Raw genomic sequence first — 14,126 nt, forward strand, 5'->3', positions numbered from 1 at the left:
AGAAAAAGTGAGCCTGTTTTTGTTCCCAAATGTACATGGCCACATAGAGATAAGGAATTTTTATGAGACTCCCTGAACCTGTGACACTGAGTAGGAGCTTATATCTTTTTATTAAAAGGCACTGGGAGCCATTCATTAGGATGGTGTGTGTGTGTGTGTGTGTGTGTGTGTGTGTGTGTGTGTGTGTGGTGCACACATGCGTGCATGTGTGTGATATACTAAAAGTAGCATGAACTTCAACTGCAAGTTTTCCCACCCAACATTGACAGAATGGAATCTGCATTCAGTAGGCAAGGGAGAGGAAAAGAACAAAGAGTAGATTTTGCAGACAAAGGAAAATGGTTAGTTCTATAACCAAACAATAAAAACATCTTGTTGGATTCACATCTATGGTGAAATGTCCTGACAGGATCCTGAAGAGTCAAAGTCTTCCTAGGAAGCATTTCCACTGTGGCGGGTACGGCACATGGCTCATGGGGGATGCTTGTTCGCAGATGAGAGGGTAGACAGACACATCCGCCCCTGTATCCGTTCTCACTGCCTGCACCCCAGTCTCATGGGGATGTCTTTATCTTACCTGCCCTCATCACCAGGACCTCTAGAGATTGGTAGCTGCTGAGACAGGGCTAACCTAATATCTCAACAACCATCCTCCAGCAGGCTCACGTGCTGGGTGCACAGACGCCCAGCACAGATACCCTTAGTTCCTAAGCATCCAGTGACGTGAGAATGGATTCCCTGAGCCAGTTCAAGCATGCAGGGAAACGGGACCAGAATGAGGCTCTTTGTGGGAAACTTTGGTCAAAATTGAAGGATGTCAGAAAAATAAGGTGTGGTTTAGCTTAAAAGAAAAATTCCATAGATGAAAACCAAGCTAGACCTCTAAGGGAAACTGGCCGTACAGGGGTGGCAGGAAGCATGGGGATGCTGGCATAGGAGCCCAGCTGGCACCTACCTTTCCTCCCGGTTCTGGCCCACGCACACGCGGCCTCCATGCCTGGGTGTGGGGTTGCTGCAGGAGCGTTGCCGCACCTGGAAGCCAATGCCGCAGGTGGTGCTGCAGGGTGACCAAGAGGTCCAGGGAGTCCAGCCTCCATTCCTGTGGGAGAAGAAGTGATTCAACATCTCAGTTGAGCCAGCTCAGACTCTGGGCTCTGTCTGCTCTGACTGCAAATGCCCTTTTCCAGTGGGTGGATTGTGTGGAACCACAGCCTTTGGACGGAGCAGAATGGTCACCTCTGCTACTGTGAGGTCCCTTGCAGTTGGCCTCTGATGTGAAAGTCACAAATTATTTCAATAGCTTATTTTGTTTGAAACACTTACAAAACTTTAGTCATGAGAATTTCAAACTTTAGAAAGTGATTTTACTGCAAGGTATTAGAAATGAGTCCTAAACCTATAGAATTCCCAATTTTACTTGACTCCGATCACATCCATTATAACCTGTGAACAGTACCCCTGAGACAGAAAAATTACATAGAGCATGTTCTATTGAATCTAACACCAGTGAGCATGCATAGATAGCCCTATAGGCAGTGTGCATGCCAAGGACAAGTAGAACCTTCCCAAAGGGGATGATATTTAATACAGAATCATAAATTCATGTGCAACTGTGCTATTGAGCTATTGTACTACAGAATAATACAGCCATACTAAGAATAAAAGAAAAACAAAATGATCCTATTTCACCAAAGTTGCTTACAAAATAAATTGCTATTGACACACAATATTTCAATAGTGTAATTTTTCATATAGTGATATATATTAAGAGTCTTTATAATTTAAATATCTCCCATAGACATTTCCCTGTGCTATTAAAAATAAATTGTAAGTACTTTATCATTCTGAGCATGAGAGCATTCATTTTAGTTCATGACCCAAGCTCCTTTGCATAATGCATGTGGAAACTCTATTTTTTAAGATTCACTTATTTATGCATTTATGTGTTATCTGCATGAGTATCTGCACATCAGAAGAGGGCATTGGGGTCCTATGGGACTACTGTCACAGATGGTTGTGAGCCACCTATAACCATGTGGGTGCTGGGAACTGAATACAGGATCTCTGGAAGCACAGCCAGGGTTCTTAACCCTGGATCCATCTTCAGCCTTAGAACTTAGTTAATCATAAGGGCATTCTCACAGCATCCTGCATCCTCAGCTACTGGATTTTCATTTGCTCAGAACAAGATCAGTTCACCTAGCCTTCCTTTTCAACACAAAAGTATGTGATGGTAACACTGAAGACATAGGATTAAATATATAAATTGAAGTAATTAACATTTATTTAAAATGAAATTTTATGAGAAATTTAAAATATATTTTGGAGTTTTTCGGTTTACTTGCTAAAACCTAACATTTAGAGGATCAAAGCAGATATTGTTAGATTAATGCATAGCAAATTATTGATAATTTAAATAAAATGATACCAACCCTCCTATGTTCCTCATAAAAATAACAAGCCAGTTTCTTCTGCCCTTCTACCCACAGCTCTACACACTGTGAAAGCAACTCACTAGATTATTAGAACTTGACAACAACTTCAGCCTAAAGTACCTATTTCTGCTTTTAAAGGTTTTCATCCTAGGGAAGAAAATGGCTAGATAACACAGAAGCACACTGATTCCCATATCACTTTAAAAATTTTTAATTTCCTATGTTTTAGAAGATTATGTGAAGCTTTATGATGTATTCTATTTATAACAGGAAGAACATGTTGCATATGCAAAAGCAAATAAATAAAAGTGCCTACAGTTGGCAGGACTATAAGAAATCAGGACATGACTGAGGCGAGTTTCTCAGTAGCTCCTTAGTGGATGGGCTTAGCCTTGCACACTTCCAGAAGCAGCTGAGATGCAGTGGATGGTAACCCCAGAGCCCCACGGAGTAATGGCACACAGGATGGGAGATCTTTACAGTGGAGTCAGTACATGGCCATGTGCTTACACTTCCCGCAGCCTCACTGAAGCAGGCTGACTCGTGATACTACACTGCAAGCTTGTTGAGAGGGTGAGTTTCCAACAAGAACTGCATGCTGGGGGACAAACAATGATAGCCCCAAACTCTAGTCTTTTAGCAACGAAACAGCAGGAGACTGCCTTTCTGTCATCTTCAAAGTAAGTCTAGTAACCTGTGTCAGGTTCCCGCCAGGCAACTCATGGAAGCTGCCTCCTTGAATAGATGTTACATGATCAAGACGCAGTGTTGACACACCTGCTTTATTATCCAGCCTTATCCTTGTAGCCCTCCTTGGCTTCTTTAAACCTTATGGAGTAATATGAGAACCGCTGACAAGAGCAAGGCCAGCCTGTTTTTTATCTATATACACTGCTCTGACCACCCTTCCCGGGCATGTTAGTTATGTCTTCTTGCCCTCACACAATTCGATGATTACTCAAGTCTACCTTTCGTCAGTACCTTTGGAGATAATTTCCCTCACTGTTTCTGCATTTTGAACTTCTGAAAAGCAGGTAAGATCTTAAGAAGTGGCTTATTGTAGTTACGGGAGAAGGGGACTTGACAGGGCACTCAAGAAGCACTTCTGATGCTACGGGGTATGGGCGAACAGACGGAACAAGCAAGTGCAGTTAGAAAAACACGAGATAACTCAAACGACCCCAGTGGATCACAACATCGGCACTGTCTAGATGCAAGGGTCTAAAGACAGTAGAGCTGGGGTATGCTGAGTTCTGCTCTACCACTGCATGGAGCAGAGACTCCTTCTAACTAACGTATCAGGCTCCAGCAGTAGGGATTATTCATCACATATTTCAGAGACATATTAAGTAATGGGTGTTTCCCTCAAAGAAGCCAAATACATAGAGTAAATTAGTAATGTTTTCCTATCTAATTATGAGCTTAAAAGCAATTTTAATTTACTACTTAAATGATAGTTTAAAACGTTCTCCCACAAATGATATACCAGTTATTAAGTGATGGGTATCCCTCTCTTTTTGCCACCTTCATCACCTACAGGGACAGCTTGTATTAAGAGTGATTGCCCAGGTCTCTCAGCCATCTAGGTGACATGTGACTATCCATTCGAGTGATGGGGCACATACCTGGAACAGTTGGTGATCTCCATCCTAGGGCCCTCGCACTGCCAGCCACCGCACCGTGGAGCCGGGCTGTCACAGGACCGCAACCGGCAGAGGCAGGATCCCACAGCAGCGCCATCTGTGTGTGTACAGGGTGTCCACGGAGACCATGGGCCAAAGCTCCCATCCACAGTGAGGTTTCTGGTCTAGAAGGCAAATACAAGCAATGGTGTCAGAAAGGGTGAAGCTGTAAAATTATAAAATGGCAGAAAAACAAAAGATCTCAAGAGGCCTGTGAAGATGGAGTGGCATGTAACGGTCACCTTTTATGTCATCTTGCAATGTCCCTAGGTATTTCTAGGTGTCCTTGGAAACCACCCTCCCCCTGCTTCCTACCAAGATTCACTACACTAGTCATTCTTCGTTCTCTCTGTGGGTCTGGCTCGACACGAGGGTTTTCTGCAGAGAGATGCTTTTAGAATTCCCTTCCTAAAGATAGCCCCCCCCCAAAAAAAGATGAGCTGATAAGAATGGCATAGAAAAGGGGAGGGGCTCCTTGATGTAAGTGACAATGAGTGAAGTCCGATGAAGCGCAGACGTCATTTCCATGAAACAGTGGAAGGGGAAGGAGCGGCATTGGGCAGCCACTGGTAGGAACACACACGATGTAAAAATGTAGCTACAGTGACTAATCTTCAAGGGAAAGAAGGTGGCTTCAGTTCTGTCTGGCAGTGAGGAAGCTGAAGAGGAAGGGGCAGCACGTTCAATCCAGAGCTGCTGACGTTTGTCACATGACACTCTGGAGCTGGAAGCGCTTGCAAGCCTCAAGAGCGCAGGAGAGCAGTGAGCAAATGCCCCACACACACGGCATTCAGTCCCATGCCCGGTTGGGTTCTGAATGAGTTAGATGAAGGGTCTGCCTAGAAAACAGGACTAGGAATAATGGTGTGCATCCTGGGCCTTCATGCTTGAAATTGGGATATTTTTAAATTTCCATAACCTCTCTTAAGAGGATATCTGGAATGAAGACTTGTGTCCTGGCAGTTTCCCATGAGCAGATGCCTGACTAGCATAGACAAGGCCTGGGTCCTACCCCAGCACTGGGAAACAGGAAACGAGAAAATGCACTCTAGAATAAATGTCCAAAGTCCTCTCCAGGTTTCTCCCGGAAATGTGACTTTTTTCAGAAGCACGTGCTAGGTGCTATTAACTACTAAGCCAGAGTAAAATCTGCAGCTTGCATCAGCAGTGCGTGGCAACCACGGGGGAGTCAACGTGTTACCTCCTTTACTCCTAAGCACAGACCAAGTCAGATGCATATAAAAGACCCAAGAATCAGTGCAAGCAAATTGGTCCAGGAACCTGAGCTATGCGCTCAGCTGTCCTCTGAAACATGGTTCTGATATATCGTCCTTATACAAGAGGCTCCCAACAGTCAGGTGCATGCAACTTCACCTTCCCCAACACTGAGGAAATAATGCATTTCCAAGCATTACCGAGAGAGGAGCCATTTGTGTTGCTAAGAATTATCCTCCCATGTTGATTCATTCATTCACTATTTCTAATAGTCTAGAGCAGAGGCACATACTTAGATTCTTACATTTGACAAATATTATTTATTAAGAGATTTAGCTTTGTTTTTTATAAATGGTGTGTGTGTGTGTGTGTCTCTATGTGTGTGAGAGTGTGTGCGTGTGAGTGTGTGTGTGTGTGTGTGTGCCCACGTGAGGCCAGAAGAGGGTGTTGGATCATTTGGACATAAGGTCACTCAGTCAGACACGGGTACTGGGAACCAAATTCACATCCTCTGGAAAGGTAACAAGTGCTTTAACCACCAAGCCACCTCTCTAAACCCTCCTACTATTGTTCTTCAGTGGCTAAACTGGTCTCAAATGTTTATCTGGACATTTTATTTTTCCTCAGAATTACTAGATCTTGCTTTATTTTTGTAATCATTTATATCTAGTTCCAGTGAATGCATGAAGCAGGATATTGAATAAGCTCCTCAGGAAGCTGACTCGTGTTAGGACATCAATTTAATATCCCCCCCCCTAAGCCCATATCTACAGACGAACTGTAAGGAAAGACTGTACCTTAGCGGAGGAGGACTGGGCTGCAGTCCCGTGTGGCATGCAGTGGACTAGTGCATAGGGGCGATCTCTATTTAGTGCCTGTCAGTCCCAGTTAGTGCATCAATAAAATGAAGCAGTAATGCCCATCTCTGGAGAGCACCGTGGACATTAAACAGCCCACAAGCCAAGTAGGACACAACACTTGCAGAGTCAATTCCGCAGTTCCTAGAGGCGGAATGATACTTAAGGGACATTCTCAAGGATACCACAAGAGAGCTCAACAATGAGGTGGGAACGAGCATATGGGTCCTGTCCTGTGGGTCATACCTTAGAAAAGGCCACCATCCAGAAGTGCATGCAAGCCTTGTTTGGGATCAGGAGCCTGGCCAAGCTCAGCTCTAAGTAAAAATATGATTTATGGGAACAAACTCTCTCCTTCCTTGGCCAGGGACAGACATAGTCTATTTTCTTCTCTTCTCTCACTCCCTCCTATGCATTTTATGGCAACATGCAGCAACAAAGTTTCATCTGCTCTCTGAATATAAAGGGTGGGGTTGGGCCATTTTTCTTTTTATCATTCCGTCATTTGAGAAGAAGCTGAGAACTGGGAAGTCATATTCCTCTAGACTGGAGCCTGCCAGAAACTCGAGATGCAAAGCCTGGCTTCTTTCCTAATGGTTATAGACCCCCAGGGAAGCACACCAGAAGTTCAGCTGTTGCCATCTAAATGTAGGCTGTGGTTCCAGCCACTGCCTGAGTATCTTTGGAACTAAGCTCCTGGTTGTGCAGTGTCCCGAGTAGAACCTCTGTCAGGAGACTCTGAAATGCTCATCTGGTCCATACTGCTGGTTCTCGCAGGACATATTTTGAAACAAGGATGCATCATATTGCATTATGTGATGCTGTGCATTTTGCCCAAAGGACATAAATGGTATGAATGCATAAGCGAAGCCCAGGCAGATTCCTAAGACCACAGGTCTCCTTCTTCACACCACTGAGACTCAGACAAGGACATGCAATTGACCTTGGTCTGTGCATGCTAGTTTTAAGTGTATTATTCAAGCACCACAACTCTGTAAACTGGGCAGAAATACTTTTAATTAATTTTTAAAGAAATCGGATATTCTATAGTAGGCCAGTAAACTACCTTACAGGTCTTCTTTCGAGAGTAAAAATGTGTAGTCATTTTAAAACTGGTCCTCTTTTGTGGAAAATAGGTGTGCTTTTTAAAACGAAAGCTCCAGAGAACTACTGCTGGGGTTCACGGTGCCTCTTCCAAAAAAATTCAAGCGTTGCCATGGTGATAGCATTCAGCAATGGGCTGTTAAGAGCTGATCAGACCACAAAGGCTCCTCTTTAGAGAATGTGTGACATGTTTTTCTAGAGGATTGCCAGTGTGGCCCCGGCTCCATGGCTCTTCTGTTTTCCCCCTTATGGAGTCCCAGCAAGAAATTCTCATGAGAGCAAACATTGTTGCCTTGGTCTTGTACCTTTTGGCTTCCAGAGCTGTGGGTAATAAATGTCCGTGCTTTATGAGCGAGGCAGTGTCAGGTATTCTGCCAGAACCAAAGAGAAACAGTGGTAACTCACACACGGCACGCGGAGTTTAACTGGAGCATCCGTGCTGAGCCACTGCCACTGGCAGGGTGTTTGTTCAAGAGCCATCTGTTTCAGAGTTAGTGATCTGTATACGTGTGTGGGGAGGTGCAGGGGCCCTGTGGGCCAGGAGGTGATGTAAGGAAGTTGTGAGCCTCCTAATGTGGGTGTTGGAAACCAAATTTAGGTACTCTGCAAGAGCGGTATACATTCTTTAACTTCTAACCCTGACCTAGGGGTTTGGAGATTTATTTCCTTGATGGGTTCACATAAGTGTGTCTGGGGTGTTACTTCCTGTCAACATGTCTTCAACTCAGTGAACTCAATGTAATAACATCACTTCCCTTTCTTTCAACATACACTTTTATGTAGACTAACACTTGCTTTCTTTCCAAAGGTCTCAACTTATATATGGAGTGCAATTAGCTTTGGGTAAAAATGCAGGGAAGCATCCTTCAGAAGGAATAGGAAATATTAACTCACCGTAAAAAGAAACCCTGTTAGCATTTATTATGTGTAAAACCAGCTGGCACTTAGAGCCCCTTCAGAACTGCACCTACAAGGTCAGACCCTGATGACATGGCACTGGCCTACCAAGTGTGGAAAGCCTGGGTTTAGGCCTCAGTATTGAAAATTCAACTGCAGAGACTATAATACAAAGACAGCAACATATAAAAGACATGCTTTGAAATCAATATTGTATCATATTGCACATGTGCACATCACAGATACATCTAATGAGTGAAATCTTTCATTTAAGTGAAAGAGCAAATAATATAGAAGTCATATTTAAAGTAAAAAAATTAAAACCTAAGTAAGATTATTGCTGGTTTTTTTTTCTGTTAATATTCTTAACTTGCCAAAAGTATATCTTGACGTAGACAAATCCACTGGGTGAGAGGATGGGGTCTGATATAATAGACATCCCCCTGTCTAGAGAAAAAACTCTTGTTCTGTGTAGCTGATACTGGGGATGAGGTCCCATCTCGGAGCTGTGAATTCAGCACCACAGCATCCCCATGCTGTCTTGAGAATTTCACTGAATCTGCCTTCTCCTTGGCGTGTGACAGCACGGGTGACAACATTTGGTCATGTCTCCAGCCTCGGGTCCCTGCATCTCACACTCGCTCTGTAGAATATCCAAGACGGGCGTCTGTTACAGTGAAGACATGGGCGTGAGTGTCCCTCTGCAGAGCCATCTCCGCTCAGATGCTCACACGTGTAACCATAGCTGCAGGAGAAAGGTTCTTACCATTCCAGAGAAACTGCCGTGGTGCCGGCTGCTTCTTACACCTTTTTCAAGCCACCAAAAATGCAAGGACAAAAGCCTGCACGAAGATGCATGACTGTCTATGAGCACACGTCTGCACAGACTGACATTTGGAATGCTGTTTATTGCGTTTTCACCTTCTACAGGAAATTTCAGTTGACTGCCCTTGGGCTCTTAACATGTTCAGCGCTGAGAAGGGGATTTCCTCAGTTCCTGATATTTTCAAAACATTTTCAAGAGATAAGGAAGAGAAATTCCTTTTTAAAAATAAAAGACCTAGCGCTACAAAGCCAAAGGGTCTAAGCCAGTGGTTCTGAGCCTTTCTAAGGCTGTGACACTTTAATGATTTTTTTTTTAATATGGTGGTGACCCAGAACCATAAGATTATTTTTGTTGCTACTTCATAACTTTAATATTGCTATTATGAATTGTAATATAAATAGCTGATATGCAGAATACCTTATATGTGACCCCGTCTTTTGATCCCCGAAGGAGTCTTGACCCAGAGGTTGAGAACTGCTGGTCTAAGCTAACCCCCACAGGGAGCACTGAATGGCTAGAAGTGATGATGTCCACACAGGACCCTTTGTGTGAAGGACTCACCACCCACAGGAACATTTGGGAGGGATGCTGACCCTCCGTGCTTCACTCCTTCTCCATTTCCTTACAAGCTGGAGGACAGGCTTCATTAGCACATGGCTGAGATAGGGAAGGGGCTGCTTCGGGGAGTTGCATTGGCAGCTCAGAAGCCTGGGGACTGTCTAATATATTCAGGGAAAGTAAAGTCCCTGCCCTGCCTTGCAGAGGTGCTTGGAAACAGCAGGCAGAAATTCACAGCTGTGTAGCACAAAGTGGCTAGCTGCCCCAGTACTTTGAATACATCAATGTTGGTAGTTTCTGTTCACATGCTAGAATACAAGGCAGAAGACAGAAATAAAGCTCTTGGCTTCTCCAAGCGCGAGGATCCAAGCAGACACAGCGAGCAAACAGTGAGATTTGCTTTTCTTGGATTCAGGGTCTGGCTGTAAACACAGGCCAGTTTCTCTTCATTCCTCAGGGTCCCCTGTGGGAATGCACACAGGCTGCCTCTTCCAGGCCTTCCAGTGACCCTGACCAAGGTCTATGGATCTGCTCCGCAGGGGGCCACAGTAATAGCCTTTAACTTATTCTTTAAACCTTTACTTATGTCAGCGCGGAGAATTACAGCCCCGGGGGAAATGAATGTGTGTGGAAGTTCACATTTTTATTAGCATGACAGGGACAAGAGTCCACACCAGATTCTGCACAAAAAATAAAAAATGAAATTATAAAAGCCAGGATCTTATGCTCAACAGTGCTGTTGAATCTTATGTGTTTCAAATCAGTGTAAAGCGGGTGAGAGCACCCTGTGTGGTCCTCCTGCAAGCCAGGAACAGAACAGGTTTAGAAAACACAACTTAGCTTTGGGTTTGCAACAGTGGATTGATCCACTTGGAAAGGCTACCCCTGTGGGTCTGCCTCCCGTTAACAACACTTTTAGAGGCTGGGCAGGGCGGGCACCTACCGGACAGGTGGAGATGCTCTGCTCCCACTGCGTCATGCTCAGACTCTCCTCCAGGCTCGTACACTTCTTCATCACCACATCCCAGCCGCAGTAAGGGTCCTGGGCACCAATGCAGGCACTGAAAGCACACGGGAGAACACCCTGACTGCACAGATCATTTGCTGTAGGATGTCTCTGGGAATGTGGAGATCCTTCAAATGTAACCTATGAAGAACACTGAGGTAAGGCGGGGTCTCGGGGCAGGACTGAAAGGTGTCTGCTTCCTGCTTTGACATTACTTGGCTGGATAGGCTGCCTGGAGCTGGGAGTGACCTGGTGTTGAACGAGCTCAAAGTAACAAATTTCTGCATGTAGCTCCCCAGAGAGGCCAGGGAATCGTTCTTCACTGATAGAACCACACACTAAGTATGCTTCTCACCTTGGGATTTGCTCTGCCTGTGACCCCATTTTTTGCCATTATGGGTGACTACAGCCTAGCTAGCTACACTTTCAGAACCATTCTAAGGGCTTAAGTTTTTTTCTATGTTTTTACTATTATTATTAATAATATTATTATTACTATTAGTATATTAACATGACTACTATGTAAAATCCAGATCTCAAAGGGGAGAGATTTGATGGACTCCCTCTTCTGATCAGGGCCCTCCTTGCCTGCAAAGCCATCTGGAGACCTGAAACAGGGCTTCTGCACTAGAGCGAAGGTTTGGGGCTCCAAAACTCTGCTTGTAGTAACAGCTGAAATCCTACAATGCTGTGGGTTCTGGTCGTTTCTAACATTCCATCACAACTGCTATCCAAACACAAGCACCCATTCAGTAGAAAGTCCACATACTTAGTTTACACTGAACCAATCACTGTGACTTATTATTTTTGGAACTTGGATCGTTTAAAGAGGCCATATGGAAAGCATGAGTTTCTGATGGATATAGCCATAGTGAAACTGGCATTTCTTTTTTAAATTTTTGTTTCTTTACTCTTATACTTAATAAGAATGCAATAAAGAATAGAGATTTAAAAAACCCAATGAGTCTGATGTCCTTGATTGGAGAAAGTCACATTGTGAAAAATGTGGGTAAAACCAATTATTAGTACGATTCTATCCGCTCTCTTGATAATAATTTTGACCCTTAGATTTAAATATTTGCTACCATAATGCAAAAATACTAATCTTTAATATACGACAGCATAATTATCAAGTGTAGAATTGTTACCAGGCCAAGCAAACTAGAGCAGCAGGATTTGAAAATGATTCTGTCAGTTATGGAAACAGCATCCGATTGTTGAACAAAATCAAACTCAATTATTTTCCCCAAATCTTTATTCTTCCTTGCTACATAAAAAAGACAGAAGATATCTGACAAAGACTCACTTGGGAGGTGCTCATGTGGGCAGAATACTCCGAAGCCTGAGGACTTCATCAAGAGCCTTTGAGACCCATTGAAGACCTAGGCTGCCCTGCAAATGCTGTGCACTTCAAAGGGCAAATAAAATCCTGAGAAGAAACAGGTTTCCCCACACATTTGAGTCTCTTTCTTTGCTCAGAAAGATAAAGTACCTGGTGAAGAATTTGCTGCATGGCTTGGAATCTGGTACAAGGGGCGCAACTGTGAAAAGGTAATCGATGGGCCTGTCAGTTTATCTTCAGTTTGGCTCAGACTGCCCTAACTTATTGGTTTTATGGGTCAGTTTGTCTGTATGTAGCCAAGGCTGATCCTACCACCTCAGTATTCCAGGTCCTGGGACATTAGCAAACACTACCATGTCTAACTAGTCTGTTCAATTTTTGATTTGCAGGTGGAACACAGAGAGGTTTTGAATCAAATTTTCAATGGAATACGCATATAAGTACAAAGATCTCTCATGGACAATGCCATCCCAGAAGGACCTACATTAACCGACAGTAAAACTTCATCAGAAAAGAATAGGAGCCTTGTGGGACTGAATTATTATAATGTGCTAAACTATTATGTAATCTTAGTCTCTGCTCTTGCTCTTATGACCACAGACCCAGAGAGTCTGAGTTCTCACTCACTGTCAGTCACATCAAGGCTCCAAATGAGCCCCAAGTTCATGGTGTCTTTATGAGTAAGATGTTTCCATGGTAATTGTCCTATTCTTAAAACCACAGGTTCAGTAAGTTATACAGTGATAAAAATCTCAGGGGGAGCTCAGTTGCCACTGATGTTGACAGCTTTGGAGCAGGTCTAGAAGCAGGGATACTGTTGCAGCTTGGGCTTTTCATGGAACAGTTTGCACAGCTATATACCTGAAGCTCAAAAGTAGGAGGCCTGTGGAGCAGCTTCTGGATGGGCGTGTGTATTCTTAGTAAGGCTGAGAGCTTTGTACCAGTGTAAGTAGCACGTGGGTGCAAAGGATTTCTCTCCCCTGCCTTCGCTGTTGCAATCTTTGAAGGAGGAAAGAAGTCACCACAGTCACTGAATGGCTTCAGAGTGACCCACTGAATGAAGAACCCATTGAATGTGTCTGTCACACCTTGATGCTCAGTTCCAGAAGCGGAGAACTAGAAAGCCAGTTATAATCCAGATATGGCTTAAAAATGATTAGACATCAGGTGAGGGGATTAATTCCTAGCATGGTCTGGGATCAGGTTTAATGATAAATCCATTTTGGAATAAAATGTAATACAACCTCAAGAACCTTTGACTCAGTCCTACATTAGCTATTCAGATGATTTTGTTTATGGCAGAATTTCTCATTAGATGCTGAGCCCTACACAGGCAGGGTCAGGGATGCATCATCTGGCATCATCCACTCAGGAACTGGCTCCGTGTTCGGAATGTACTAAATGCTATAAATACTCCGTGCCTGAAGTGATGAAGAGAATCCACAGACTTCACAGGCCACGCGGGCGGATGCCACTGTAGCTCCACTCAGGACACTGAGACACGGAAATCGATAAATTATTTGTAGAAGGAGAATATTTACTTTGTAAAGTGAGTGTTCATCTCAAAGTCCTCCTGGATGCTTGAATAATATGCAACCTGCTGACTGAAGGCGTATCACTGGGACCATGGAGGGTGTTGCTATTTTCTCAGCATACAGTATACCTTCCCACTGGGCACATAATGTCTTCAGAGAACATTTCATTAATAATGGTGACAACCTATTAAGTCTACCTTTGAAAACTTTGCCCTTTAGCACAGTGAATATCCTACAGTACTTAATTTCCATACTAATTTTCTTAATGAGGTGTTAGTTCCTTTAGCTTAATGGCACTATTACACTTTAAGTGGATTAATAGTGACCAGATACCAGCTCTGTCCAGTGACACCCAAGACTGTTTCTTAATGGTTCCATCTTTCTAGTTTTATCAAATACAATTCTAGAGATGTCCATTATCCATTTTATCAATGGGCTGTGTTTGTTCCTGGGCCAGCTTTATTTTCTCCCCATTATGTCACACAACAGAAGTACCGAAGGATCATGGGTGTCTACTCTTTTGGCTACTTATAGCATCATACTTTTTCCCCTACATTTTCACAACACGTTAGCCCCACTCCACCCACTAGGTTATAGAAAGAGAGCGGAGAAGGCAGAAGCAGGGCCCATATGTTAACTCATCAAATATGTACTGAGCCTCTTTTAAGG

General features: G+C 43.7%; 1 protein-coding gene across 1 annotated transcript in view; it reads right to left on the reverse strand.

The window, feature by feature from the left end:
* Positions 1–14,126, reverse strand: part of Sema5a (semaphorin 5A) — a 332,682-nt gene that overhangs the window by 67,876 nt on the left and 250,680 nt on the right. Inside the window, exons 12-14 of the mRNA XM_038324344.1 lie at positions 10,518–10,635; positions 4,061–4,242; positions 956–1,099 (exon numbers count right to left, since the gene is read on the reverse strand). Coding sequence (XP_038180272.1) covers positions 956–1,099; positions 4,061–4,242; positions 10,518–10,635 — 444 coding nt within the window. The remainder of the gene's footprint in view (positions 1–955; positions 1,100–4,060; positions 4,243–10,517; positions 10,636–14,126) is intronic.

Source organism: Arvicola amphibius, chromosome 3 (genome assembly GCF_903992535.2).
Source record: "Arvicola amphibius chromosome 3, mArvAmp1.2, whole genome shotgun sequence".
Taxonomy (NCBI): domain Eukaryota; kingdom Metazoa; phylum Chordata; class Mammalia; order Rodentia; family Cricetidae; genus Arvicola; species Arvicola amphibius.